The following is a 25,717-nucleotide window of genomic DNA, read 5'->3' as shown; positions in this document are numbered from 1 at the left end:
TGCTGAGAATTGGGAAAGGACTTTCCTGGCACCTCTGGCACAGCTGTTCCCAGGTGTTAAGGGAACAAAAGGCCCATCCACAAACGCCCTTCTGCAAACCCCCTGTGCCAACCCGAGTGCCCAGAGCAGCCCTCGCAGCTCTGCCCCTGCTCTGACCCCCTCCCCATGACTTCCTTCAGGTGGCCACCCTGCCCGCCCCAGGAGAGGCTGGGATTACTGGGATTACTGGGATTAGTGCTCCGTGCCCGAGCTCAGCACTCCCTTTCCCTAACGACTCAGGAACAAAGTCCAAATGCATCCACACTGGGGCTGCTGTGACATGCAGGTGAGTCCCCACCTGAGCAATGAGACAGCTGATAACTGGAGTATCCAAACATCCCAGTCCTTCCCCTGCTGCTGGTGCTCGAGAAATGCTCCAGCCAGAGGCTGCCACACAGTTTCAGCGTGGTGCTTCTTCCTGAGCACCAAACCCCACTGCCAGCATCACCTTTCAGCCCACAGATGCATCTCCTTGCGAAACAAAGGTCCCACAGATGCCTGGAACAGCAGACACATTTGGGACCAGCCACAGATGCTGCCGTGGGATGTAACCCACACAAACAGCATGAGATGAACGCATGAACCTGTAAAAGGAGTGAGTCCCACAGCTCACCTCTTTCTCCCCAAGGCCAAAGGAATGTTTCAAACCCCAAACCTCCTTACCCAGACCCCATAAGTGCCATCCCACCAAAGCAATGCACAAACCCTGACTCTCCATGAGCTGTGCTGGAGCCCCCCGGGGCCCCCTGCCAGCAGCTCAGCCAGCTTTGTATCCAAATCCTGCTCCTTAGCAACCACATTTCTTTCCCCCCTCTTGCTGAGTCCATGGGAGATGAAGAAATATTTGAGAACTGAGACAGCCCTGATGCAAGGATATATTTAAATAAAAGGAGCACGTCCGTTTGAAAGGCAGTCATTAGGCAGCTCTGGAGATAAGGGTGCTAGAGAAAGTGTGAGCAGGGCAGACCCAGCCTTTAAATGTGGTCTGAGTGACCTAAATAAGCTCTTTCCTCCTTTAATTACACTCCTCTCGGGGGACACAGTGGCTGGTTAGAGAGCTGGGAAGGGAGATGGAGGAGCTGCTGGTGGTGAAGCCCTTCCTATGGCCAGACCAACTCAGGGGGCCCTAAAAACAGCTCATGGTCTGGCCCTAATTGTGAGGTGGTCACAGCCAGCCCCCCAAAGCTCAAACAGTGGTGGGTGACAGCTAACTGAGACCCATCCCTGCAGGCACAGCTGGCCTGATGCTCCTTTTGCTCATCTCCCAAAGCCAGGCACAGGGAAGCGGGGAAATACTCCAAGACTGTATTCACTTGCCCCTGCCACCCTGAGAGCCAGACAAAAAGAGGCTGCAGAGGAGCAATAGTATGATCTGGGACAGGGAGCTGAAGCTGAGCAATGCTGAAGCACAGGGGTGGCTTGCCCATTCATTCTGTGAACAAACACAGATTTCAGTTTCCAGGGCTGCCAGTCTGGTACTAAATACACTAAAACCTCAGTGAGACCCCAGGATGGGGATCCCCACCCTCATGGAAACATGGCACAGCAGCTTCTGAGTAAAACAATTGTTACACAAACACATTTGGAAGCTTCTCTCCAACTCCTCTCTAACCATATCAAATGCTACTACTACTAATCCCTCCCACCTCTGTTATTCCCACCCTGCATCAGCCACCAACAATCAGCACCCCAGCCTGCTGCAGGCCTCACCACCAGCTCCAAACCTCTCTGGAAGGGAGCCAGAAGGGAGGTCCCCATCCAAGAAATACCAGCAGATGATGTTCATCTGGCAAATTGCAAGGGACATATCAGGTTGTGCCTGGGGGAGAAGAACAGGCTGGGAGAAAAGGATCTTATTCCAAAGGCACCATAGGAAGTGAAAAGAAAATGGCTTTTAAGAGATATCTTTGCCTCTCCCTCCCAGCTGTGAAGAACAAGCACTGACCTACAAGGCATCTGGGCCGAGCAATTCAAGTTTTCAAGGATTCATTTAGCAACTGAAAATCTCCTAATTGTTCAGCAAACAAACACAGCCAGAATTGCAAGGACATGGGCTTTTTTATAAGAGTCAGCTCAGCCTTGTCAGAGGTTCAGCAGCTTCACAAAAGTTTCAGTCTGTGTCATCCGCAGTGGTGTTCCAGCAGAACCAGGAGGGCCACCAAATTCACTCTGTGGCTCCTGCTGGACTGGAAGGATTGACACTCACTGCTGACTGTGGAATGGATTGGAACTGAAAAGGTCAAAGTAAAAGGTCTGCAAAGCTGCTCTGTCAATCCCCCAGTTGAGACAGTCAGTTTAAATTTTCCATCCCCCGTGGTTAAAATCATGGTGAGAACACTTGGCTCACACGGCCAGGAGGCCCTGAGTGATCAATACGGTTGCCATGGGATACAGGCAAAGTCTTCCCTGCTGCCATCCCTGGGGGCTCAGCAAGGACCAGAGAGCAGCCACATTCCCTGCAGCCTGCCCAGCAGCTTTCCAGGGATCCTCCATCCCCTGTGGGACCAGGCTATCCACCCAGGAGCTGCCACAGCTCTGCCAAAACCCAGCACAGCTCCCTTTGGCAGAGGTGACAAAGGTCCCACCGTGTCCTGGGGACTGTCACTGGGACCCAGCAAAACACTGATGGCCCCTGGGGGTTCTTATTCAAATAATCTGCCTTCTTCTCTCAGTGTGCATCTACAGCTCTGCCTGAGGACTGCAACCCCACCAGGCCACCACAGTTGTCACAACAGTGACACATCTTTTCCTTTCCCAAGTCATGCAGTGAACACCCCGTGCATCCCAAAGCTGCTCAGGAAGATGTTGGGTCACCATGCACCCCTCTGGGATGCCCCTTTTCTCACCATCACTTGTAAACAGGAAAAAAATGGAATTTCTCTGTTCGGGAGTGGGAGGAAAGCTCGAGCAAGCAGATGCTGTGGCTGTGCTCTGACCATTCCCCAGCACAAACCCATGTACAGCCCAGGGCAGAAATGTGGGCAAAGGAGGAGGTCTGGCTGGCAGCTGTGCCCATGCCATGCTCAGGTGAGCAGGGCTTTGCTCAATGCCAGCCAGGCCATGCAAAAACTCCCTCAGCCCCATCACTTTTCCCTCACAGCTGCTTCACCCAAGATGCTCCAAAGCCTCTCCTGAGCTGCAGAGCCTCTCCAGCCGGGGCAGAGTGTGCCAGTCAGGCTGTCCCTGAGGATGAGAGGAGCAGCACGCTGCATCACCCCCTTTTTTCCCCTCTTTTCCTCCCCCTGCTCTTGCTCTCCCTGCCAAAAGCGCGGCCCCTCGGCCTCCCGGAGCGCTGCGGGCCAGCGAGGCTGGACTTCCTGCCAGGCATAACACGAACCAGATGATGGACTCCAAATCATGTCAGTACGCCCACCCCCAGGAGAGATGAGCAGGGAGGGGAGAGGGGGGAAAACAAGCTGGATGGAGCTTTCGTGAACTCTCTGCAAAGCTGATGGGCTGCTACTACCAGGCCAGAAGTGAAGCAGAACAGCCGGAGCCTGAGCTCATCCCTTCCTGGCCGTGGCTGACCAAGACTTTCCATCACAGGTTGTGGGGTTAATGGTTTGGCACTGGGAGAAGGAGCCACTGCCCTCCCCGAAACACTGGCTGCCCTCAGCGGATATCTGCACAACAACTCAAGAGGCTGTAGTGGTGATTCCCCCCCTCCACCACCCCCACTCCAGCAGGAAGCATCCAGAGCAGCACATCTGCAGCTGGCTCTAAATCCCAGCAAAGCCAGACTTGCTGACCCTCACTCGTATTAACCCCTGCACCGCCAGAGCTGTGACTTCTGAACAGCAAAATCTTCCTCCTGCCGAGCTCCTGACACACCGTTTGCTCCGCTCAGCGACACTCCCACCACACTGATGACGATTGTCTATGACTAAGATAAAAGGCCCAGCTCTGACTCAGATTATTTCGGGTGCCTCCACATGCACTGCCATCAACAAAGCACTCGGGCCTCACTGGGACCGGCCTGACTCTGAACCACCCGAGGTCGAATCCAAACAAGCACAAATATTTTTGCATCCTCCAGGAAAGTCCTCCCAATGCCTGTAACCTTCCCAGAGGACGCTTTTATGGTTTGGACAAGCCTGAAGCCTTTACAAGCAGCTCAGAACTGAGCAAACTTCTGCCTCCTGCAGCCAAAGCCTCAAATGAAATATTAAAAGCCCGGAGTTTTAACAATCTGCCCCTTTCCCTGGGTGCCCAGAGGAAGAGCATCTGGTTTCTCCCTACAGAGCCTGGCAGCTGCCTGCCAGTCCCCAGGGGCACAGGAACTCACAGTAAAAAAAAGCCAAGCAGGGGCACCCATTTATTCAATAAAATGAAACATTTAAAGTACCGAAAGGGGCCTACAAGAAAGCTGGAGAGACTTTTGCAAGGGCATGGAGTGGTAGGACAAGGGGGAATGGCTTCAAGCTGAAGGAAGGGAGGTTTAGATTAGGTATTAGGAAGGAATTCTTCTCTGTGAGCGTGGTGAGGCAGATATTAGGTATTAGGAAGAAATTCTTCTCTGAGGGTGGTGAGGCACCGGCACAGCTTGCCCAGAGAAGCTGTGGCTGCCCCATCCCTGGAAGCGTTCCAGGCCTGGCTGGACCGTGCTTGGTGGCAAGCGTCCCTGCCCATGGGGAAAGACGATTTTTACGTCCCCTTCGAACCCAAACCACTATTCCATGTAACAGAATTCCGCGGAACACTCTACGGGTGCCCACAAACTCCAGCCACGCTGGCTGCAGGCCAGCCCTACCCACGCTGCCAGCGAGGCAGAGCCCCCCGAGAGCCGCTCCCAGAGCCCCCAAAGCCGCAGCCGCACTCACCTCCAGCGGCGGCAGGTCAGGGTCGAGCTGCGTGAAGCTGTGCAGCACCACGGGGCTGCTCTCCCCGGCCACCTCCAGCCTGACGCCGCCCCACAGGCTCCGCGCCCGCCGGCAGCCCTCGAACATCCTCTCGGGGCCGGCGGGGCCATGCTGCGGCGGGGCCCGGCGGCGGCTCACCATCGGCGGGGCCGCCGCATCCCCGGCCCCGACACCCGCCGCCGGCCCTGCCAGCCCCCCCGGCCGGCCGGGGAGCCGCAGCGGGGACGTGGGGACGATGCTCAGGGGGAGCGGAGCCGAGCGGAGCGGCCGCAGCAGCGGGGCAGGCGCCGGGAGCCGCAGCCGCCCCCGCGCCCACAGAGCGGCCCGGTGGCACGGCGGGGCCGGTGGAACGGCGGGGCCGGGACGGAGCCGGCTCGGCTGTAAAGCAGGCGCTGGATTTCCTCCCGCAGCCTCCGCCCGCCCCCGGGGGCCGGCCCGCCGCGGCTCGGCCCCCTCGGGGAGGGGGGACGGGGACAGGCGTGAAAAGCCCCGAGGCCACAGAAAGGGGCGGTGGGCAGGAGGAAGATGCTCGGGGGGCTGCGGGATGGGGCGGGCGGGGTTGGCCGGAGCCCCGGCTGGGCGGGGGAAGCACCGGGCTGTTACCGGTGATGGGAGGGAGCGAAGGCGCACAGGTGACAGCGGCTCTGGGAGAGGATCTTTGTGTCACCTGGGCTTCACACACCGCTCGCCAAAGAAAAAGAGTTAACTGCGAGCGTGTGGATATCATCAGCGCGTGTTTGCATCCGAGGATTAGCTCAGCCCATGAGCTCAGCCCCCACCAGCAGCGCTCAGGGCTCTGCCCAGCCCCTCGCTGGCCACACCTGGGCTTTATGGCATGACACGGTCACAGCCCTGCAGGAGGTGTCCCCCACCAGATGAAGGGATGTGAGCCACGCTGAGTCAGTGCCAGGCCCCCCATGCACAGGCAAAGGGGGGATTAGGGACCAGGGCACTGCTCTCGGCCCAGCAGGGACTCTGGGGGACAGCAGGGCTGCAGATCCCACTCTAGAGAACCCCTGCAACATAATTTTGTTTTCGGAGGCAGAGAGAAACGGGCAGAACTGTTTGTGATTCATCAGCCCCCTGTGCTGAGCACAGCGTGCTCCAGCCCTCCTCTGCTCTCCCCCTTCCCTCCTCACACACTGCTGAGAAACTGCATCACAGGGCCCGGGCAGTTGCTGCTGACACCACCAAAACCTGGACTTTCATGCCTCAGCTCCCTCTGCAGCTGAAATAACATCAGCCTGCCAGGGCCCTCCAGCCCTGCAGCTTTATTTCCAGTGAGGACATGTAGCCAAGGCTCACATGTCCAGCTCTGCCCAGGGCACCAGCAGCTCCTGCCCGGGCAGGAAGGGATTAACAAAGCTGCCAGGCTTTGATAGGCTTCAAACTGGAAAGTTTACCAGGCAGAAGGATGAGCCAGGACAACGTGAGCTATTGTCCTGCTCTTTCTGGAGCCAAAGAGGTCAAAGGGGACTTCCTGGACATCCTGGGAAAGGGAACCCAGCCCAATAGCAGGGCCTTGCACTGCCTGTTGCAGCCCCACATCTTTGGGGGAAATACACATTTTAAACCTGCTCAGGCACAGAGATCCAGCCCTGATCCCTGCCCAGGTCACCCTGCAGTGCCAGGTGGGTCACTGGAGCTCTCTCCACCACAGAAAGATGTGATGCTCCGTGCAGGGGTGTCCCCAACCCCACAGACACGTCATGCAGGAGCCACGTGGCACTGCAAGATGTGCTGTGAAACTCAGTGCTGTGCATCACTTTGCTCAGTACATGCTGAAATCAGAAGCAGGGACCTGTTTTCTAGGAGAAATCAGTGTTGCCTCTCTGAGCTGTGAAATATTTGAGAGGGACACTCTGCTTTGCTTCATGTTTGAGTCTCAGGGCAGAATAATCACAGCCCACCCCTGGAATTGCTTGGCACCACTTGAGTGCACACAACAAACAACAGCACCACTCATTTTCAGCTGGCAAAGCCCTCCCAGAGCCTCCAGCTTCGTCTGACCTCTGCAGAAAGATGCAGCTCTGTTTGATGGGCAATTTTCACCATCCCTCGGTTGACCACTAAAGATGGTTTCAGGGGAAAAACACTTCTGATAATGGATAATAAATAATATAAGGCAGGAAGGCAACTGCAGGGGTTTAAAAATAGCCAGTCAGTTTCCTTTCTCCTCTCTGGGGAACCTTCTGGGTCTGAAAAGCAAAACACTCAAAGCAGGGTCAGAAGCCTAAGTTCAGGATGTTTGCTCTGAGTAGCTAACCCCAAACACTCAGCTGTCAGGGCTAAGGCTCTTGAAAAATCATGAGATTCAAACCAAACAACTTTTCAGGGCTTCTTACTCGCCTCTAAGCACACTGCTGAAAGGGAACAGGCAGGATCACACCCTCAGGTTTCCCTCTGGCACCCTTGAACATCTAGAAATTGTTGCAAAATGTGATTAATTGACATGCACGTGACTTCAGGGATTTAAGAAAATGCTCAAAGCTTGAGTGACTCATTAAAAAAGTACACTGTCAATTTGCACTTGGCAAACTCGGCAAGAAACTTTTCACAACACACGGAGCTTTTTGATGTCATCTGTAAATGTCCCATCAACCCTGGCAGGCCCAGGACCTGGATGCTGTGGGAAATCCATGAGTTTTTGTCTTTCCACCACTCTGAAATCAGCTCTTGGCTGGATAAATACAAACCCATGCAGCCAACACTGGAGCAGCCTTGCTCTTCTGCCGCAGTCTCCAGCCTTTCCTGCACGGTCAATAATGTGGAGAAGGTAACACAGAGAAGCTTTAGGAAGCTTTAAGCCAGTTTTCTGGTATGGGAATCAATCTGGGTCAATCTGTTATAGTCAGGACATGCAGGACCTGCAGATTCAGACCTCAGTTAATAACTGGGCTCAGCCTGGACCCTGACTTGTCTCTCCCCAACACTTGTTGTCTGTGCATTCCCTCAGATACCTCCTCCAGCCCTCCTTTGCTTTTATCTCCCTGCTCTGCTGCTGAGTGGGGCTTTCCAGCATATTTCCTACAGGGCAGAACTCCCAGTCACCCAGTTCCTGTGCTCAGTGCTGCTCTAGGGTTTTTGTTCCGTCACGCGAGGCTGCCCACCCCAAAGTGTGGCTCACAAACACTTCCACAGGAGCTGCTCCTGCCTGGCATCAGCTGCCTGCAAACACCCCAGTGTTCCTGCCAGCACCCCCAGGGCACTGCCACCACCCCCAGGGCACTGCCACCACCCTGACAAACCCGTATTCTCTTTGAGCCTCAGTGAAGCCACAGCAGGACCAATGCCAAGAGCTGCAAAGAGCTGATCCCAGCCCTGAGAAGGCAGGAATCGCCCTCACCACCTCTAACTGAGCCCCTCTGGAGCATCTCACAGCTCCAGCTTTCATTGCTGGAGCAGTGAGGGACCCAGGACCCAAAGCAGCAGCCTCTGAGGGGAACTGGGCTGCTTTATGTGAGAGTTACAACATTATCCGGCCTCTGTCCCGAGCTCTGGCACCAGCTCACAAGGCGCATCTGTGGCAGGCTCTGACACGGAGCCCTTAGCACTTCCTTCTATTGTGCAGCTGGGGAAGCCCTTTTCCTTACTGTTTTTAAGGCATTTCGGAGAAAAAGTGCTACCTAGTCACAAGAATTACTAACTGAAGGTTAGCCATTATGTGCTAGATGAAAACCTTTTGGGCATTCCAATTGTAATTGGAAAAGACTTTTGTTTTCACTGCCCAGGCTCAGTTGGAAGGTTATTTTATAAGAAATAATAATAATAATAATAATAATAATAATAATAATAATAATAATAATAATAATAATAATAAAGTAAACAACCAGTGCTATCTCTTCCACTTCAGGATGAGGGGGAAAGCTTATGAAAGACGGGAAAATTATGTCACTACTGCATACAATCATACAATCCATACAGAGACATGAGATTGGGTCCGCCCCAAATTTGGGGACCAACAGATCTCAGACCCTCACAGACCCAATTCTCACTTGCAGCATGATCAATGCCCTGATTTAAGCAGATTTTAGATGAGAGCCACCCACCACTTGCCACAGTTTACAGCAGGCATGGATTTCAGGAGATTCTCTGCTGAGCATTTCAGATCTAGGGCAGTTGGATCACTCTGCCTCCAGGTTTTGGGTGTTTCTCAGGACCTTTTTTGACAGATCAGGCAGTGTGAACTCTTTGTGCTGGCAGGGAGGAAGGCTGGCTCAGGCTCTCCTGCCCTTTGTGCCCCCTCTGTCAGGGACAGCCGTTCCCCTGCTCCCCTGGTCCCCATGGGCAGGCAGCGATCCGCAGCCGGGTTAATTCGGGAGCACAGCTCTCCTCCACACCGAGCATTAACACACACAGGCAAGCCCCTAATTACTGTCAGCTCCTAGCAGAGGAAGCACAGCAAATCCCTGGGCAATCAGGATCTAAAAGTCTCCATCCAGCTATTCTGTGTTTCATTTCCTGCAGCCCCTGTGCACTGCTGGGCTACAGCATCTCCTGCCGAGGCTGCCAGCTCCTGAAGCTCAGCAATTATTCCACAAGATCTGGAGACTCAAGAGCATGCAGGAACATTTCTCCTCCATTCTACTCCTTACACCACCCCCTTGGCTGTAGCAGAATTATAGATTTTTTTGGGGGGTTGGGTTTTTTAGATTCCAACAGGTTTGTGTTGAAAGGGACCTTAAAGATCATCTCATTCCACCCCCTGCCATGGGCAGGGACACCTTCCACTATCCCAGGGTGCTCCAAGTCCTGTCCAAGCCTGGCCTGGAATGCTCCCAGGGATGGGGCAGCCACAGCTTTCCTGGAAAACCTGTTCTAGGGCCTCAGCACCCTCACAGGGAACACTTCCTCCACGTGTTTAATCTAAATCCACTTTCCTTCATTTTAAAGCCATTGCCCCTTGTCCTGTCACTCCAGAGCTTTGTTCAGAGTCCCTCTCCAGCTCTCTTGAAGCCACTTGAATGCCCTGGGATGCTAAGATTGCCCCAGAACCTTATCTTCTCCAGGGAATTTATCAAGTATTTGAGGAGCTTCTATGAGGGCAGCAAGCAACAATACAAACCTCTGTTTTCTAAACTTTCTGACCTCTAAAAGCTCATCAGAACAAGGCCAACATGTGAGGTGGGCTGAGATCAAGCCACTTTCTGAGAAAGAAGTGAGCACAGCACACTTGAGGCAGGCACCTGGATTCCTTTGCAGCAAAGAAGAAAACCCCCAGAAAAATAAGAGGCAAGATACAACTGTTAATATCAAAATGTGCCCAAAAAGCTGAAGATAGCAGAGCCCAAGGTGTGAAAAAGACCAAGAGACCTCAGAGCATTTTGCAGGGCACTGCTGGCAGGGGGATGAAGGGACCAAAGCTCGCTCTTTTAGGAGGATCACAAGACACACAGAGAGTTTTGTTAGGGACCATCCCCACAGCAGGAGGAAGCTGCAGCTGCAGCTCCTGGTGGCAGCATTTTCCCTTTTTCCACGTGGCTCTCCCTGGAGTGCAGAGTTCAGCAGGCACCTGACACACTGCAGACACACCAGAGCTCCTCTGCTAAGGACCATTATTTCTTGAGCTGTTTGTCTTCAAAGGCAGCTTTTATCTCCCTATCACCTTTCTGCCAGAATGTTTCAGTCAGCTCTTTTAACAAATACCACCTAAGGTGCTTGCAACCAAAAGAAAAACAGGAAAAACATTTCTCCCTGTTGATTAGCAATCAGTGTGTGGTGAGTTCAAGCCTCCCAGTTGCTCAGTTATTGTTATTTACATCCTTGCTTGCTTGGCTTCTCTGCAGAACAGTCAGGGAAAGGAAAACCACTGGTGGAAAAGAGGAGAAAGGTTATGGAGCCACAAAAATTCGCAGGGAAATGTGGGAATAGGTGTAGCCCCTGAAGATAAGGGAAACTCATTTCTGAAATCAAGCTGTTCCTTCTCATCTGCCAGAAAAATTAAATTAAATAGTGAGATTTCATTTTATATTGAAAACACACATCCACCACTTGGGTGGATACAGAACAGAGCAAAGCTCTGTCTCTGCTCACCTTTCAAAAACACATCCAAGGGCAGGAAGTACAATTTTTCACCCTCAACAACCAGCCAGAATGACACTGAATTGTGTAAAAGGAGAGTCCCAGAAATGAGAGGCTCTGGCAACCGATCCATGGAGAAATCCCAGTGAATAACAGAGAAACTTTGCTTAGCAGAGCAGCTCTTCCTCCTCCTCAGCTCCAAGCTCCAGCCCTGCTCCCAGCTGTGCTGTCCCTGGTGGGCTGTGCTGCTGCAGGGACAGGTACACCCACCTCACCTGTGCCAGGCACACACAGTCTGGACTGCTCTGTGCATCCCCAGCCAGCAGAGCAGGAGGGCAGCTTCATTCCAGCTTGAGTCCCACTGGCTCTTCTGGGCTAGGGAAGGCCTGGAGAGGCTCCCCCTGCTCTCTGCCCAGGTGACAGCACATGCAGGGCATCACTGAGCAGCTGGGGACGTGCTCTGACCCCACACTGCTCCTTCTCCCTGGGGACAGCCATGCAGGCTGGCATCTGTGTCACCAGCCCAGCATGCTCAGACTCAGCTCCCCGAACCTGAACAGCACCATTCCTTGCCCTGCTGCTGGAAGGATGTGCCTGGACACACAGAGGGGAGGGAATGATGCCATAGAGCTGCTGAGAATCCAAGAGAAAAGTGATGCCATAGCACAGGCACAGGGAAGAAGTACATGGAGCTGATGCCTTGCACAAGATTAAATTAAATCCAGAGGCCAACTTAAACCAAACAGGTTGCAAGTTGCTGAGTTGATCTGAAGAGATACAGGTAGGGAAATAAAACAGATTTGCACAAAGTTATCCCAGTATAGGAATAAGGTGGAACAGATTTAAATGCCAGATCATGGGAATAAACGAAGCAACAGCAAAGTGTTCCACACACACAACGTTAATAACACCAATATATAACTGAGATTACTGAAAATAAGAAACCCAGTTCAACAGGAACAAAGGCCCTTAAGAGAGAATATGAAAAGAATGTTCCAACAATGGTCCTGTATCTCCTTTGACTGCACAAACGTCAGGGAAAGCATAAACCAAAACCCAGAAGCGTCAGGAAGCTGCAGGAAAGCTGAGTTGATCTGAAGTGAGGAGTGAAACCTTGGAGCCAGGCTCCAGCAGAGTGAAGAGCTGATGTGATTGAAAGCAAGCAGCCAAGAGAGGAGCCAGAGGGCCCGGAACAGCCGCAGGGATGAGGGAGAGGAACTGCAGGAGGAGCAGCAGCAGGAGAGACGTCCGGCAGCTGGAGCAGCAGCAGTGCTGACACCGCATGGCCCCTGCCAAGTCAGCTGGGCCAAATTCACCATGGGATGGGCAGGGACGCAGTGAGTGGACATGAAAACATTCTGCTGCAACAGCCTGAGCACACATTTACTGGTGTTGGCCACATGAGGGTCAGAAAAAAGGGCTGGCAAGAGCTGGAAAGGGAAAGTTTCACTGCCCGGCCCTGAGCCGGCTATTGCAGAGATGAAACAAACAGTGACATGGCTGAAGAGTCAATTAAGAATTGGAAAAGTCTTCAGTATTCCCAGGTATTGTTAGGGGCTCAGACAAAGGATGTTTTAAAAAAATGATTTTCCCTTTGGTAATTACCTTTGAAAGGTTTCCGCTCCGCATTGTTTCAGCAGGGGAAGTTATTCCAGGGCCTCTCTCCATGGCCAGCAGAACTCTTTTTGTTGTGGGGGTTTTGGCATGGAGCAGAAGTGTTCTCCCAAACAATACTGCACGCCAGTGGCTGGGGGCCAGGTTTGTCCCTCAGTTATAGTGGCAGAAATATCAACAAACTCATCAAGTGCCACCAAGTCACACCATGGCTGAGTATGGCCACAGTGCTGCTGACCCTCCCAACTTTTTACTTTTGAGCCCGTGATTTATGTTGTTTTTCCTTCAAGCCTTGGCTCTGGAAACCACGTTGAGCGCCAAAAGAATTTCAGGTTTTATTACAATAAAAGGTTATCCCATGAGCACTGAAACTACTTGTGTTTCTTCCTCTGGTTTTGTGTCTCAAGACTGTTTTTGATGCCTAAAAATGTACGAATCGAGAATGAAAATGTTTTTGTGGTTAAGTGTTTGTAAGAAGCATCTCCCACGTGGATTTGCTGATGTCTAATAATACATGCTACAGATGTTTTGGGGCATTTTCAAGATTATTTTCCTCCTCTCAACCATCTCATTTCATCATCTTTGCATGACTTAATTATCTGTGAGCCCTCAGCCAGCTCTGCACGGTGCAGGTCAGCGGGTTCAGAAGTCATCTGGGGAGAGAGGGCACGGGCAGAGGGGCACCATGACAGCATTAGCCTGATTTTGGTAGGAAATTAGATTTTAAGCTCTTTCTGGGTCCCCTAACTGCAGGGAGACAGCGAGGAAACACAGCCTGAGCTCTGGCTCAGGGTCAGGGAGCAGATGGCAAGTGGAACAAGCTGCCCTCCGAGGGTCTCACCCAGACTTTCTGCAGCAGTGGGGCCCTGAGCAGCTTCTCCTACCTTTGCCCCCTGTGCACAGAGCTCATGGCCTGATCCATCCATTGCTGAGCTGCCAGCACCATTGCAGGGTGATGTTTTTAACCTCAGCAGTGGAGACTGGGCCCATGGGGATGGTTTATTACCCAATGCTGCTCGCGCCGTGCGGGCACAGAGCGCTGTCAGGGTTTCCGTGACACGTAACACAGTGGCACAGACGGTGCCACCCAGCCAGGGCGTGCACTGAGCCACCTCTCACAACAGCCAAACCCCTGGGGAGCTTCCCTTCTCCCCTCCTTGCCCCAGCCCCGGCTGAGAGTCACCTTTACCAAAGCTGCTTCCCAGGGTGGGTGTGTTGGGGACTGGAAGGGTGTCACAGCTCTCAGATGGGCTCTGGTGCCATTCTGTGGCCAGCTGGACTGTCAGCAGCAGCCAGGTCTTCAACTGACCTCAAAATAACTGAGGAGGGCTGGGAGGGCCAGTTCCTCCTAGGGGCTGTGGGTGCAGAGGCGTCAGGAAAAGGTGGAGCTGAGCCCACTTAACTTGTCCGTCTCCTCCCTTGTGCTTCCCACATCCCTCTCTGCCAAACAGAAAGGGAAATCCGGCACTTCCAGCTGCTTTTGATTCCCTCTTGCTCTGCACACAGCAGGGTGGAGAGGGATTAATCTCCATTTCTTGCTTCCAGACAGCTCCAGGGCTGCCCAGGCAGGACTCCCCTGGTCAGGGGCTCCCCGACCCATGACCAGCACACTGCCAGACCCCACAGGGCTGGAACAGCTCCTCCATCCTGCTTCCCCTGCTCTCAGCTCTTCTCCCCAGAGCCCTCAGAAGTGCCTCCCAGCTGCTCTGCTCAGTCAGCCCAGGCTCTGGTGCCACAAATCTCCTTCCTCGCTGGGTTGCAGTTGCTGACTCGTACTCAGTTTCCAGTAGGGGAAGGAGAAGTGCTGGGGAGGGCACTGTGATGAGAGAAAAATCCCCTGACTCTCAGAGCAATGCCCACGGGAGCCTAAAGGGAGAAGGATCAGCAGAAAGGGGTTATTGAGGGAGATTTTTGGGTGCTGCTTTCCTGGCAGGCAGGAGAGGAAGTCTCGGGTCAGCACTGCATTTCCCTGTCACCAATATCACAGCCAGACACTGCCAAGATTGTCACACCCAAACCAGCCTTGTCCTCCCAAACAGCTCCCAAACAGCTCCAGGTGAAGGGTCTGATGCTCACCCAGAGCTGTCCTCTGGGAGCTCACAGCACCTGAATTACAAAGGCAGCTGTAGCAGGATGGGATTTGGTATTTCCCACTCCTGGGTTGTTAATAAGAAGCAAAAACCTGACATCCTGCTGCCAAAAGCTGCTGCAGCCCCAGCACACCCAGGGACAACAAGCCCAGAGAAGTCAGGAGAGAAATGAGGACACAGGGCTGAGGAGATGCCTGCACAGAGATTACACAAGAAAATCAACAAATCAGATTTTGGATGCGAACAAACTTTGGGGTTCTTAAAGTCAGGCCTTCACCAGCATCTGCATGGAGGTGGTGCCCCAAAGTCTGAGCCCTGGACCACAACACTGGGGCACACCATGTGCTGCCTTCTCCAGACACCACGAGTGATGCCCCACACATGACTCCAGGAGATGAAAATATCAAATATCACAAGTTCTGCCCCAACTGAACCACCATCCCTGGCTGTCCTGTTACACCACTGTCATATGATGGAGCAGGCAGGAGGATCTGGGGAGAACCAGCTCCTGGGGCAGTGCAGCCAATCCTTCCAGCAGTGCTGATACCACAAAGAGCCAACACCAAGCTGCATCTGGCTGTCCCCTTCCCCTGTAGTGTTTTACCACCTCGCAAGCAATTGCACTGAAACCAAAGATGCTCTTTGCATCTCAACAGCATTTGACAGCCAGCAGTGGCCAAATTGAGCTGTTACAGGATAGGGATCCTGGCAGGAGCCAGGTCTTCTAAATTCTTAGCAGTATTTGAAGCTCCCATGGCTAAATCCAGCCCTACCTGGATACAGCAGTGGTGGTGCTCGGCTAACAGAAGCAAGTGCTCTCTCCTGCACAGGGACACCAGCAAGCAGCGAGGGGCAGGGGATCCTCCAGAGCCATGTGCTGGCTCTGGAGCAGAGCTGAGAGCCCCAGGGCTCGTTGGTGCTCCCCGAGGAGCAGCCTGTGTGTGGCAGGAGGAGGTTTCAGCAACGCCACGGGCCACAAGAGCACAGCTCGTGTCACTGAGGAGTGCTGCCACCACCTCTGTGGTGGCAACCACATCTGAGGCCAGGCAGGGTCCATCTCCAGGCGTGTCAGGCACACTCAGCATCGCCACTCTCAGCTGTCTCGGCTGCTGCACAGCCCCAGGGCTCCTTGAAACACGGGGTAATTAAATAGGGACATCTCAGATGGAGTCCCTGAATGGGAGATGCCAGGGGGTTACACCCGTGCTCTGCTGCTGTGTTAAGGGCTGTGTGACTGGGGCAAACCCTCCATTTCCCCTGTGTTTGCAGCTGGCACACTCTAAACCAATGGCTGTAGTGGTGGCAGCCTTGTCCCTGCCCCAGCCCAGCTGCAGGACCCTGTGAATGGGAGGCTGTGCCGAGGAGGGGATGGAGCCAGGCAGGCAACACACACATCCCCAACTCACCACCACCCTTAGGGAGGGCAGGGTAGCCAGGGGCAAACAGTCCCCATGCTCTGGCCAAGATCCAAAGCCATCAGCCTGCCTCTGACAGCCTGTGCTGTGCCAAGCCGGTCAGCAAACTGGATTTGCCTTATATGAGCACACGTGGGCAGCGGGCAGCGCTGGCAGCACTCGTGGCACACTCCTGCAGCAGCTGCTTCCGAGGGCGCTGCCACCAGCCCCATGCACGGTGACAGATGACTTCAGATCGCACTGATGGGCCCTTATTGAATCAAAGTGTCAGGAGGCAGCTGCTCTGTGGCTGATCTGCTGTCAGCCAGGGTGCCCAGCCCCACGGGCAGGGATGGAGCCAGCTCCTGCCAGCAGCACACCGGGACCTGGCTGTGCAGCTGCCCCGCCAGTGCCCCGAGCCACGACAGCTCTGCAGATCTCTTGGGATTGTCAGGATGGAAACTGAGAGCAGAGAGCCAGAGAGAGCTGAAAGTGCAGGGAAGAGATCCCATTTCACTGGAGAGGGGGAAAGTGCAAGAGGCAGAGCCTGTACCTCCGGGAGAACCACATCTACAGAGTAAAAGCTGCATGAGGAGCAAATTCTCACGTTGCCCTCAAGCCTGAGACAGAGAAATTGGTGCTAAAGGATGGGGAGGAAGAGCAAAGGAGCAGAGAAACACTCTAGGAGGTCACCTTGAACATCACGTCCTTAGCTAGGGACTGGTTGTAATGCCACCAAAATCAGAGGGTTTACCTTGACGTGCAACTGCTGAGGATGTGGCACAGGGTGTTTCACCTCATTTTACTGCAAGCACAGACCCAGCCAGGCCACTTCGAAAAATACATTGAAAAAAGATCTGAACAATTACTGGAGACATTGGCTCCTCCTGCCTCGCAATAAACAGAGAATTAGCACAGCTTTAATTGAACCAGTAACTCTCCAAGGGCAGCAGTGAGAACTGGTCAGGCAATTCCAGCCCCTGCAGTGAGCACACAGAGTTGTGGCACAGATGAGGTGGCCACCACAGGCCCACTGGTGTGGCCACACACAGGGGAGGCACAGACATTTGGTGAGCACCAGGCCAAACCCTGCAAACAGCACGTCCCAGAGGTGACAGAGTTCAGGCAATAGTGACAAGCCCTTGGCCAGCAGGAGCCTCATGACAGGCAGCTGACAGATGCTGGCTGAGGCTCCAGAGGTCTGTGCTCTCATTCTAATTCAGCAACTCTTGTCTGCATCAACACCATCCTGCTACCTGCTTATTTGTAGTAACCCTGGTGTTACTGGCCTGGCAGTCCCAGGGCTGTATTTCAGATGTTTATTCAGTGTGGGAACACAGGCACAGGTGAAGACTGCGTGTTTTAGCACCAGTGACCCAAACAGCAGCGACTGCTGACCCTTTTCCCCATTCCTTTTAAACCAGTGTAAGGGCTCAGCCATCACACCAACTCTTCCCTCTCTGAAGCATCACCCAGGGCTGGGAATGGGGATTGCCACCGCCCCAAAAGCTCCTGGGACAGTGTCAGCCAGAGGCACAGACCTCACACGTGCATCTGGTGGGGTTCAGATGGCTCGTGGGGCAGGGCTTTGGTGCCCTCCCCCAGCACTGGGCCATCCAGCACAGAGCAGCAGAGAGGTTACACAGAGACCCCACAGCACTGCATGGATTCAGGGCTCTACGTGCACAAATGGTGTAGGACAGGCTCAGCCCTGCCAGGGCAATTCCCAGAAATCCCAAGACTTTACAGTGTGCTCCTAAATCTCTGCCCTTACAGATGAGAATTAAACCTGGGAGTCTTTTTCCACAGTTTCTCATTATCTCCAAATAAACCAAGCGATAATTTGCCTGAGGGAAAAGGAGAGTTTGGCCAAGAGCAGGGATGGAGGGATTTGTTGTTTTTGACTGTAACTGTGGTCAGGAAATGGTCCTAGAGCTCATTTTCAGCTCCTCCCTCTCGATAACATCTACCATATGCATGCAATGGAAAAGAAACAGCCTTTGATACAGACACAGCAGACTTTGATTCACCACGGGGCTGTTGGCAGCTATCACTTCACCCCGGCTTCAACCTGGGATGGACACCAGCAGCAATTCCCTGTCCCTGTTTGACTCCCAGTTAAAGCCTTTCCAGCCCCATGGGGGAAGTAACACCATTCCCACCCAGTCCCACAAGGATTAATTGGCTATTTATGCAGTGCTCCAAGGTGATAGCAGTGATGCAGACCGCAACAATGAAATCGGAAATTAGAAGTTCATTACTGTTGGCCTGAAAGTTTTCTTTCTATGTTCCAGAGGACAACGTTTCACCCAAGATGCTTGGGCTGCAGGCAGCTAAAACTCTTAAAACTCCACAGAATGAGGTCTCAAATGCAGCAGGGAATAAGTCTGGGCTACAGCAAACCTAGGAACTAATCATTTGTTCCCATCTCCAGCTCCTCTGAGCCTGGCTCTAAGGTCAAACCAAGCTTTTATCTTCTCCTGTATTTCAGTATGCTGAGGGGAAAAAAAATAATATTAGAGGAATAAATTAGCATGTGAAATGTAATTTAACTAATTAGCTCACTGGAGTGGAAAGTATTTGCTAACCACTTTGAAGTCAGACCGACTGCACTTATTAGGACATCAGAGAGGAGAAAGGAAGAAGGCAAAGATGGGGGAGACTGCCAGGACAGGCTGCGGAGGATGCAAGTGCCTAAGAGGGACAATGAGATTTCCCCCTGATTTCTTCTCATTCTGCAGGGTTTCACTTTTCTTCTAAAAACCAGGAATAGGATAAGCAAGCAGAGGTCCCTGAGTGACCCGGACCAGGGCACTGCCCGTGCTCGGTGCCAGCCGATGCCCAGCGCAGGAAGGGAAGCAGGGAAGCCTCCACCTGTGTCAGACAAACCCTGAGGATCCCCCTCGCTGCACCATGGGCCTCAGGGAAATCCAGCACCAGCCTGCACTGCTGAGCAGGGATGGAGATCCCCTGCCGTAAGCCTGGAGAAATCTGCTGCTTAGGAATCCAGCTGAAGGAGAATAAAACACCCAGGCAGTGCTTCAGCCGCTTCATCCCCCGCTCCAGCCACCTCCCACCGCCCTCCCTGTGTCCCCACCTCCTTCCCAGGAATCCTGCAGGAGGCACCTGTGCCCACCCCCGGCACACCCCAGCAGCTCCGCAGTGGCCGTCACAGGTATCCTCATTATCCTCATTAGTGCAGCAACACTGCCCATCCTGGCAAAGCCCCCTCGGGGTGTTTCTGAAAATAGAAAGCTCCCTGCAAGTCCCCTGTCCCTGCAGGGACACTCAGGATGCTGGGCTGGGGCTCCCCATCCCTGCCGGGATCCAACACATCACCCTGCAGGAAAGTGCTGCCTCCTCCCAGGGAACAGGGCTCATTTTTGTGCTCTCGTTTCACCTCTTTAAACACACAGGTAATGCTGAAGAGAAGGTAACAGTGATTGTGACAGATCAGTTGGTGGCCGTGGAGAAAATACAGATCTAAGGCTCCTGCAAATTTTAATAGCATCTGACTCACACCCAAAACCCTTACACAGGTGGGACACTGACTGCTCACCACCCACCAGCCCTAAAAAGCATCACCCCTAGCTTTACCCCAGGGTCCTTCATGCACAGCCAGATCCGGGGTGTATTTCTGTGAGGAGCAGAGTTAAGGTGGCAAGAGGAGCCCTCTGCAGGAACCCCCTGACCCACATTGGGAAAGCTCTGCCTCAATGCTGCAATCGACACCAATTTTTGCATCGTGAACCAAACCCTGCAACAGAGCGAGAGGGCAGGACCGAAGCCCACGGATGGTGACACCAAGAGCTGCCTCCCAGGTTTTCACACCCACCAGCCACTCCAGGGCAGCAGAGCCAGGACACGCAGAGCAAACACTCCCTTTCGCACAGAGCCACAACACACAGAAGGCTTCCCCTCCCTCCCAAACCCCTCCTTTCGTTTTGGTGCCCTGAATTTGGCAAGCGCCACAGTCTGCCTCAAGACACACCGACTCAGTGAGGAAACGGTCACATCTGGAGGCGGTGCCAGCTCTTGGCATCCTCAACTTTGCCAGAAGTTCACCACCACCCGCAGCCGGTGCCGGGGTGGGGTCACAGCACCTCGCTGCCACACACCCGGCGTGGCCCCGAGCCCGCCCCGGGCTGGCAGCTCCCTCGCCTTCTACTCACATCGTCATCCTGCACGCTCAGGGGAATATCCAACATGCACATCTGCACAGGTTGCACCAGAGCCTTCTGCACGTTGAACAAAGGTTTTGCCTCCATCTTCCCGGGGATGGAGGGGCTGCTCATCCTCCTCCTCCTCCTCCTCTCTCTCCTCCCCCGCTCCTCTCCCAGGAGCAGGTCCAGCCCGGGCGGCGAAACCGATCGGAGATTTCTCTCTCTCCCGGTCCGATTTTGTCAGCACATCTTGCCAACAGCTGCGGCTTCTGCCGCTCCTCCGAGGTCTGATTTCCTCCCTCGCGAATCAAAGAGCCGCGAGGAGCTGCACCGGGAGGCTGAGCGTGCGCGTGTGCGAGCAGCGCCCGTGTGCGGGTGTGTGTGTGAGCAGTGTCTGTGTGAACAGTGTCTCTGTGAGCACTGTGTGTGTGTGAGCACTGTGTGTGTGTGAGCACTGTGTGTGTGTGAGCACTGTGTGTGTGTGAACAGTGTCTGTGTGAACAGTGTGTGTGTGTCTGTGAGCACTGTGTGTGTGTCTGTGAACACTGTGTGTGTGTGTGTGAGCACTGTGTCTGTGTGAACAGTGTCTGTGTGTCTGTGAACAGTGTGTGTGTGTGAACACTGTGTCTGTGTGAGCACTGTGTGTGTGTGAACAGTGTCTGTGTGAGCACTGTGTCTGTGTGAGCACTGTGTCTGTGTGAGCACTGTGTCTGTGTGAGCACTGTGTGTCTGTGAGCACTGTGTGTGTGTGTGTGAGCACTGTGTGTGTGAACACTGTGTGTGTGTGAGCACTGTGTCTGTGTGAGCACTGTGTGTGAACAGTGTCTGTGTGTCTGTGAACACTGTGTGTGTGCGAGCACTGTGTGTGTGTTTGTGTGTGTGCCTGTGTTTGTGTGTCTGTGTGTGTTTGTGTGTGCCTGTGTGTGTGTCTATGTGTGCATGTGTGTCTGTGTGTGTCTGTGTGTCTATGTGTGTTTGTGTGTCTCTGTGTGTCTATGTGTGTGTCTCTGTGTGTGTCTGTGTCTATGTGTATGTGTCTCTGTGTGTGTCTGTGTGTGTCTGTGTGTCTCTGTGTCTGTGTGTCCCTGTGTGTGTCTCTGTGTGTCTCTGTGTGTCTGTGTGTGTGTCTGTGTGTGTGTGTTTATGTGTTTGTGTGTCTGTGTGTGTCTGTGTGTCTCTGTGTGTCTCTGTGTGTGTGTGTGTGTGTGTTTATGTGTTTGTGTCCCTGTGTGTCTCTGTGTGTGTGTCTCTGTGTGTGTCTGTGTGTCTCTGTGTGTGTCTGTCTCTGTGTGTGTCTCTGTGTCTCTGTGTGTGTCTGTGTGTGTGTGTGTGTCTCTGTGTGTGTGTGTGTGTCTGTGTGTCTGTGTGTATGTCTCTGTGTGTCTCTGTGTGTGTCTGTGTGTGTCTGTGTGTGTGTGTGTGTGTTTGTGTGTCTGTGTGTCTGTGTGTGTGTGTGTGTGTGTGTGTGTGTGTGTGTCTCTGTGTGTCTCTGTGTGTGTCTGTGTGTCTCTGTGTGTGTGTGTGTGTGTGTGTTTGTGTCTCTGTGTGTCTCTGTGTGTGTCTCTGTGTGTCTCTGTGTGTGTGTTTGTGTGTGTGTGCAGCCTCCGCCGCTCCCCAGCCCGGCCGAGCAGCCCTTGGCCAGCCTGCCCCGGCTCCCCGCCCGTCCCCAGCTTCTCCTTTCTCTCGGGGTAACCTCGGTGCTCTCTGCTGCTCCCCAGCCTCATCGACATGCGTGGCACTCGCCGAGCCCAAGCATTGTCTTGGAGACGCACAACAGGTCCTGCCTGCTGTTGGTTTCTGATTATGATCAAACCGCGTCTGCAGCACTTACAGCCTTTCCCTCTGGCTGTTGTGACAGGCAAACAGGCAGAGCTGGAAGGATGAGAGGGTGTAAAACAGAGGGAGCATGAATGGTCAGAGCTGGAGCCTCCTCCCTTCTTCCCATCTCTTCTGCCATTCCTGTTTTCCATTGTCAGATTTCAGCTCAACGCCTTCCCATACTCCAAGGACCACAGTGAGGCTTAAATAATTCACATCCACGGAGTGCTTGGGAACCTTATGGCACTGGGAATGCAGCATGGCACTGAGAGGCCCTCAGTACTGGTGATCACTTCCTTTGCAGGACAATTGTGCGTGGAAAGTCTTGCCCAGGTGAGCAATCCCAGCTGCCTTTCCCACCAGAGAACCCGTGAATCCGAACTGGAGCTTTGCTAAATGAAGCATGGCACAAAATCAGGTGGTTTGCTCTGAAAAGCGCCTTCCTATAGAATTTTCACCAACAGTAGCCGTGGTGTGGGAGTCTCAACATGGAGCTGCTTGTGTTATCACCTGCAGACACAGCTCACATGGATTTTGTTGGTCTCACAAAGAGTGAACCTGGGGCCGAGCCCATGAGCCGTCACCTCACCCTCAACAGCTGCAGAGTCCTGGCTCAGTGACATCCAGGGGTGACATCCAGGGGTGACATCCAGGGGTGACATCCAGGGGTGACATCCAGGGTGTCTCTTCCCAGCAAGGGCAGCAGGAGAGGAGCAGTTTAGTGGGTTCATCGATTCACACCCAAACAGGGGAGACACTGGGGCCAGCTCTGTACCCAACACAGGGACCAGGGTGAAACGCCAATGAAAACCCCTACTTCTCTCAAACAAGCAGGAGTTTATGTCCTTACAGCTGCCCTTCTTGCTGGGCCCAGCAGGGATGACATAAATTGGACCCCACTCCAGGCAGGCGCTTTTGCGTGGCTTTGTGGGTCCCACTTGGAGAAGTCTCTTGCAGGGCAAAGGTCTGGGTCCGTGCAGCCTTTTCCTGGCTTTCCCAAAGGAAGTTTGTGCCCGAGGCCACAAAGGAGGCTCGCAGCACGCCCAGGTGTGGGAGCAGAGCCGAGGAGCCCCGCTGAGCCAGGCATTCCTGCAGGGTTAGGTAAGCCGGGCTTGGCCGAGCCCGGCTCAGCGCAGAGCCAGCTCCGGGCTGACTCATCCCCGCAGCAGCCAGAGCCCAGACCCGGCTCTCACACACACACACGGACCCCTCCGTGTCTCCAGCCCGAGCTGGGCCCTTTCCCAGGGACTGCAGTGGGGTCCGGCCCGTCATTCCTGGGGGAAATGCAAGGATAAGAAAAGCAGCCCTTACATGCTGCAGAGTGGGAGCTAATGGACAAGCCTGGAACAAGACCAAATAGAGAAAAACCCACCATAAATTAAGTTTTAAGTGGAAATGAGGCAGATTTTTTCATCCACCATATGGCTGAGATGAGCAGCAGCGAGGACAAGAAGGCAGCACTGCAGCAGCCCCAGGAATGGATTTGCAGGGGAGGAGAGAGGGGAGATCACGGCTGGAGCACGTGGACAAGGCAAAATTTCCAGGGCCATGCCCCACTTGCTGGCTGATAGAATTTTGGCAACTCTTTTCACGGCAGAGAGGTGCTGCCACAGCCCTGGAAACTCCCTGGCACAGTCTCTGTCCTGCTCCTTCACAATTCCTTGGTGACTCAATGCAAAGTGCCTTCTCATGGAGGACTGTCCCACATTTCTCCACAGCACCAAACCCCACCCTCAGCACAGGCAGTGCCCACAGCTCAGGCTCCAGGAAAGGTGATTCAAACCTGTGCTTCAAGCCCAGCTCAGGTTACTCACCTGCCTGCAACCATCGGTCAGCAGAGCTCGGCTTTCCAACAACAACTTTCCAGTAACAAGCTGGGTTTGGTCAGCTGAGATTGCAGCTTCCAAACATCCTGAGAAGGACGCAGATTTCATGCTCAAGTGCCTCCAAGGGCTTGATGAACTCTTTCCAGGAGTTCATCATCCTGTTCAGCAGCTAACCCGTGCCATGGGAATGGGAATCTCTGCAGTGCTGGTGTGGAGGTGTCCCATCACCTGATGGTTCCCTGGTTCCTAGGGCTTCCCTGGACTTCAAGGGCCAGGGACAGACTCAGAGGTTGTCACACACCTCTGAGAGGGACTCAGTGTGCTCTGCTGATCCCCAGAGCCCAGCGGCCTCCCACCCAGCAGCCATAAAGGTGACAATCCTTCTGCACCACACAAGGCAGGCTGCAAAGGAAAGTACAATTCTGAGTGCAGAGGCCCAGGAGGGACACCAGGCAAAGCAGCAGCAGCAGAGGTTGGACAAAAGAAGAGATGCTCCAGAGAACCATCTCAAACCAACAGGAATGGGACACGGTGGATTGACAGGACATGGGAGCTGCTGAGCATGGAATGCCAAAGGTAATCAGACAGAAGTTGTGGTCATTCACACAGGCCCAGAGATGATGTGGAGCCTTCCTCTCCTCTGCTGGGGTCAGATCATGCATGTCCACCCACCAGTGTCCCCAGCCACCTGCCTCAGTCACCAGGGGACGGAGGGGTCCCTCGGCAGAGCAGCTTTGAACACTTTCCCACTGGGAGATCTGCAGCAGAAACACAAAGCAAAGAATCCCCTGCTGTCAAACCAGCCCAGACAGGATGATCCTACGCAGATGTTTAAACGACAGCTTCATCCTCTTGCTCCTCCAGTCTGGCTGACGTGAGTGGAAACCGTGCTACAATCCCAGATCTGCCAGCAGCAGCAGCAGCCGAGCACCGAAGCCACCCCTGTGCAGGGAAAACAGAGGAGCCATCCCCACTGGCACAGGACTGAGGTGCTGCTGGAGCCCCACAGCAGCGTGGGCCAGCCCTGCCAGGGTGAAGGAGAAATCTCCTCCTGGTGTTGCCTCTGGAGGACAGGGAAGCCCCAGCACAGCCGCTGATGTTTCCCCGTTTCATTTCGCGCTGGAGCTTTTGTTGTCGCAGCTCCAGCTGAGCAGATAAAGCCCATCATGAGACCTCAGTGCTTAGCAACCAATACTGGGAAAAAACTGTTTTCCAGTAAGAGTCTTGTCAGGAACAGAGCAACTGCAGGGCAAATTCATTGCAATTCCTATGCTGGGTGCATCCTGCTCCCAACTGCTCCGCTGATGCCCCAGGGAGGGACTGGCTCCTGCACTGGGAACTGCATCCATTCCTTAAGGTCCAAACAGCCTCTGTCACCTTGCAGAAACATCAATTTGAGCACCCCACAACTGAACCTCTGCACAGGTAAATGCAGCTTTCAGGGAGAAACTCATGCACAGGAAGATCTCAGCACCCAGCATTGCTGCAAAGGTGTGTACATTGGGGATGCTCCAAAAAACAGTGACCAACCTTCCCTGTGACGATGGGAATTCCTGACACCCAGTGACTCACAAAGGCCCACCTAAGGCAGACTGACTCCAGTGCTTGATGTCAAGCATCAAAGACCTCCACAAAATGAAAGAAATTCCCCAGGAATAACAATGGTGAGTTTGTTTTTGAAAGGAAATTGCAGCTCTATGCCCAAACATCACAGCATCCTGCACCAGAGTGCGGTATTTGAGAGAAATGACACAAAACCTGCAGGTTTATTTTCACTGTGCGAGGCTGATAGAAAGGCAAAGGGAAAGAAAGCGGCATGACAAATAAATGGCAAATGGAAAATCCCAACAGCTCTTCCCCTTTGACACTTCTCAGTAATAGAAAGAGGAAACC

At 53.7% G+C, this 25,717-nt stretch overlaps 1 protein-coding gene across 5 annotated transcripts in view; it reads right to left on the bottom strand.

The window, feature by feature from the left end:
• RALGDS (ral guanine nucleotide dissociation stimulator) overlaps window positions 1–25,717 on the bottom strand; it is a 59,415-nt gene that overhangs the window by 17,153 nt on the left and 16,545 nt on the right. For 3 of the 5 annotated variants that reach the window (XM_058853497.1, XM_058853498.1, XM_058853500.1), the window contains exon 1: window positions 4,860–5,295. The exons of 1 other annotated variant lie outside the window; for it this stretch is intronic. In XM_058853497.1, coding sequence (XP_058709480.1) covers window positions 4,860–5,039 — 180 coding nt within the window. In that variant the 5' untranslated portion in view covers window positions 5,040–5,295. Of the gene's footprint in view, window positions 1–4,859; window positions 5,296–25,717 lie in introns of those variants that run through there. One more of the 5 variants, XM_058853496.1, reaches the window with a different exon arrangement.

The sequence above is a fragment of the Poecile atricapillus genome, chromosome 20, assembly GCF_030490865.1.
Source record: "Poecile atricapillus isolate bPoeAtr1 chromosome 20, bPoeAtr1.hap1, whole genome shotgun sequence".
Classification (NCBI taxonomy): Eukaryota; Metazoa; Chordata; class Aves; order Passeriformes; family Paridae; genus Poecile; species Poecile atricapillus.
Note: the sequence above shows the minus strand (reverse complement) of the source record. Positions and strands in the feature narration are given on the sequence as shown.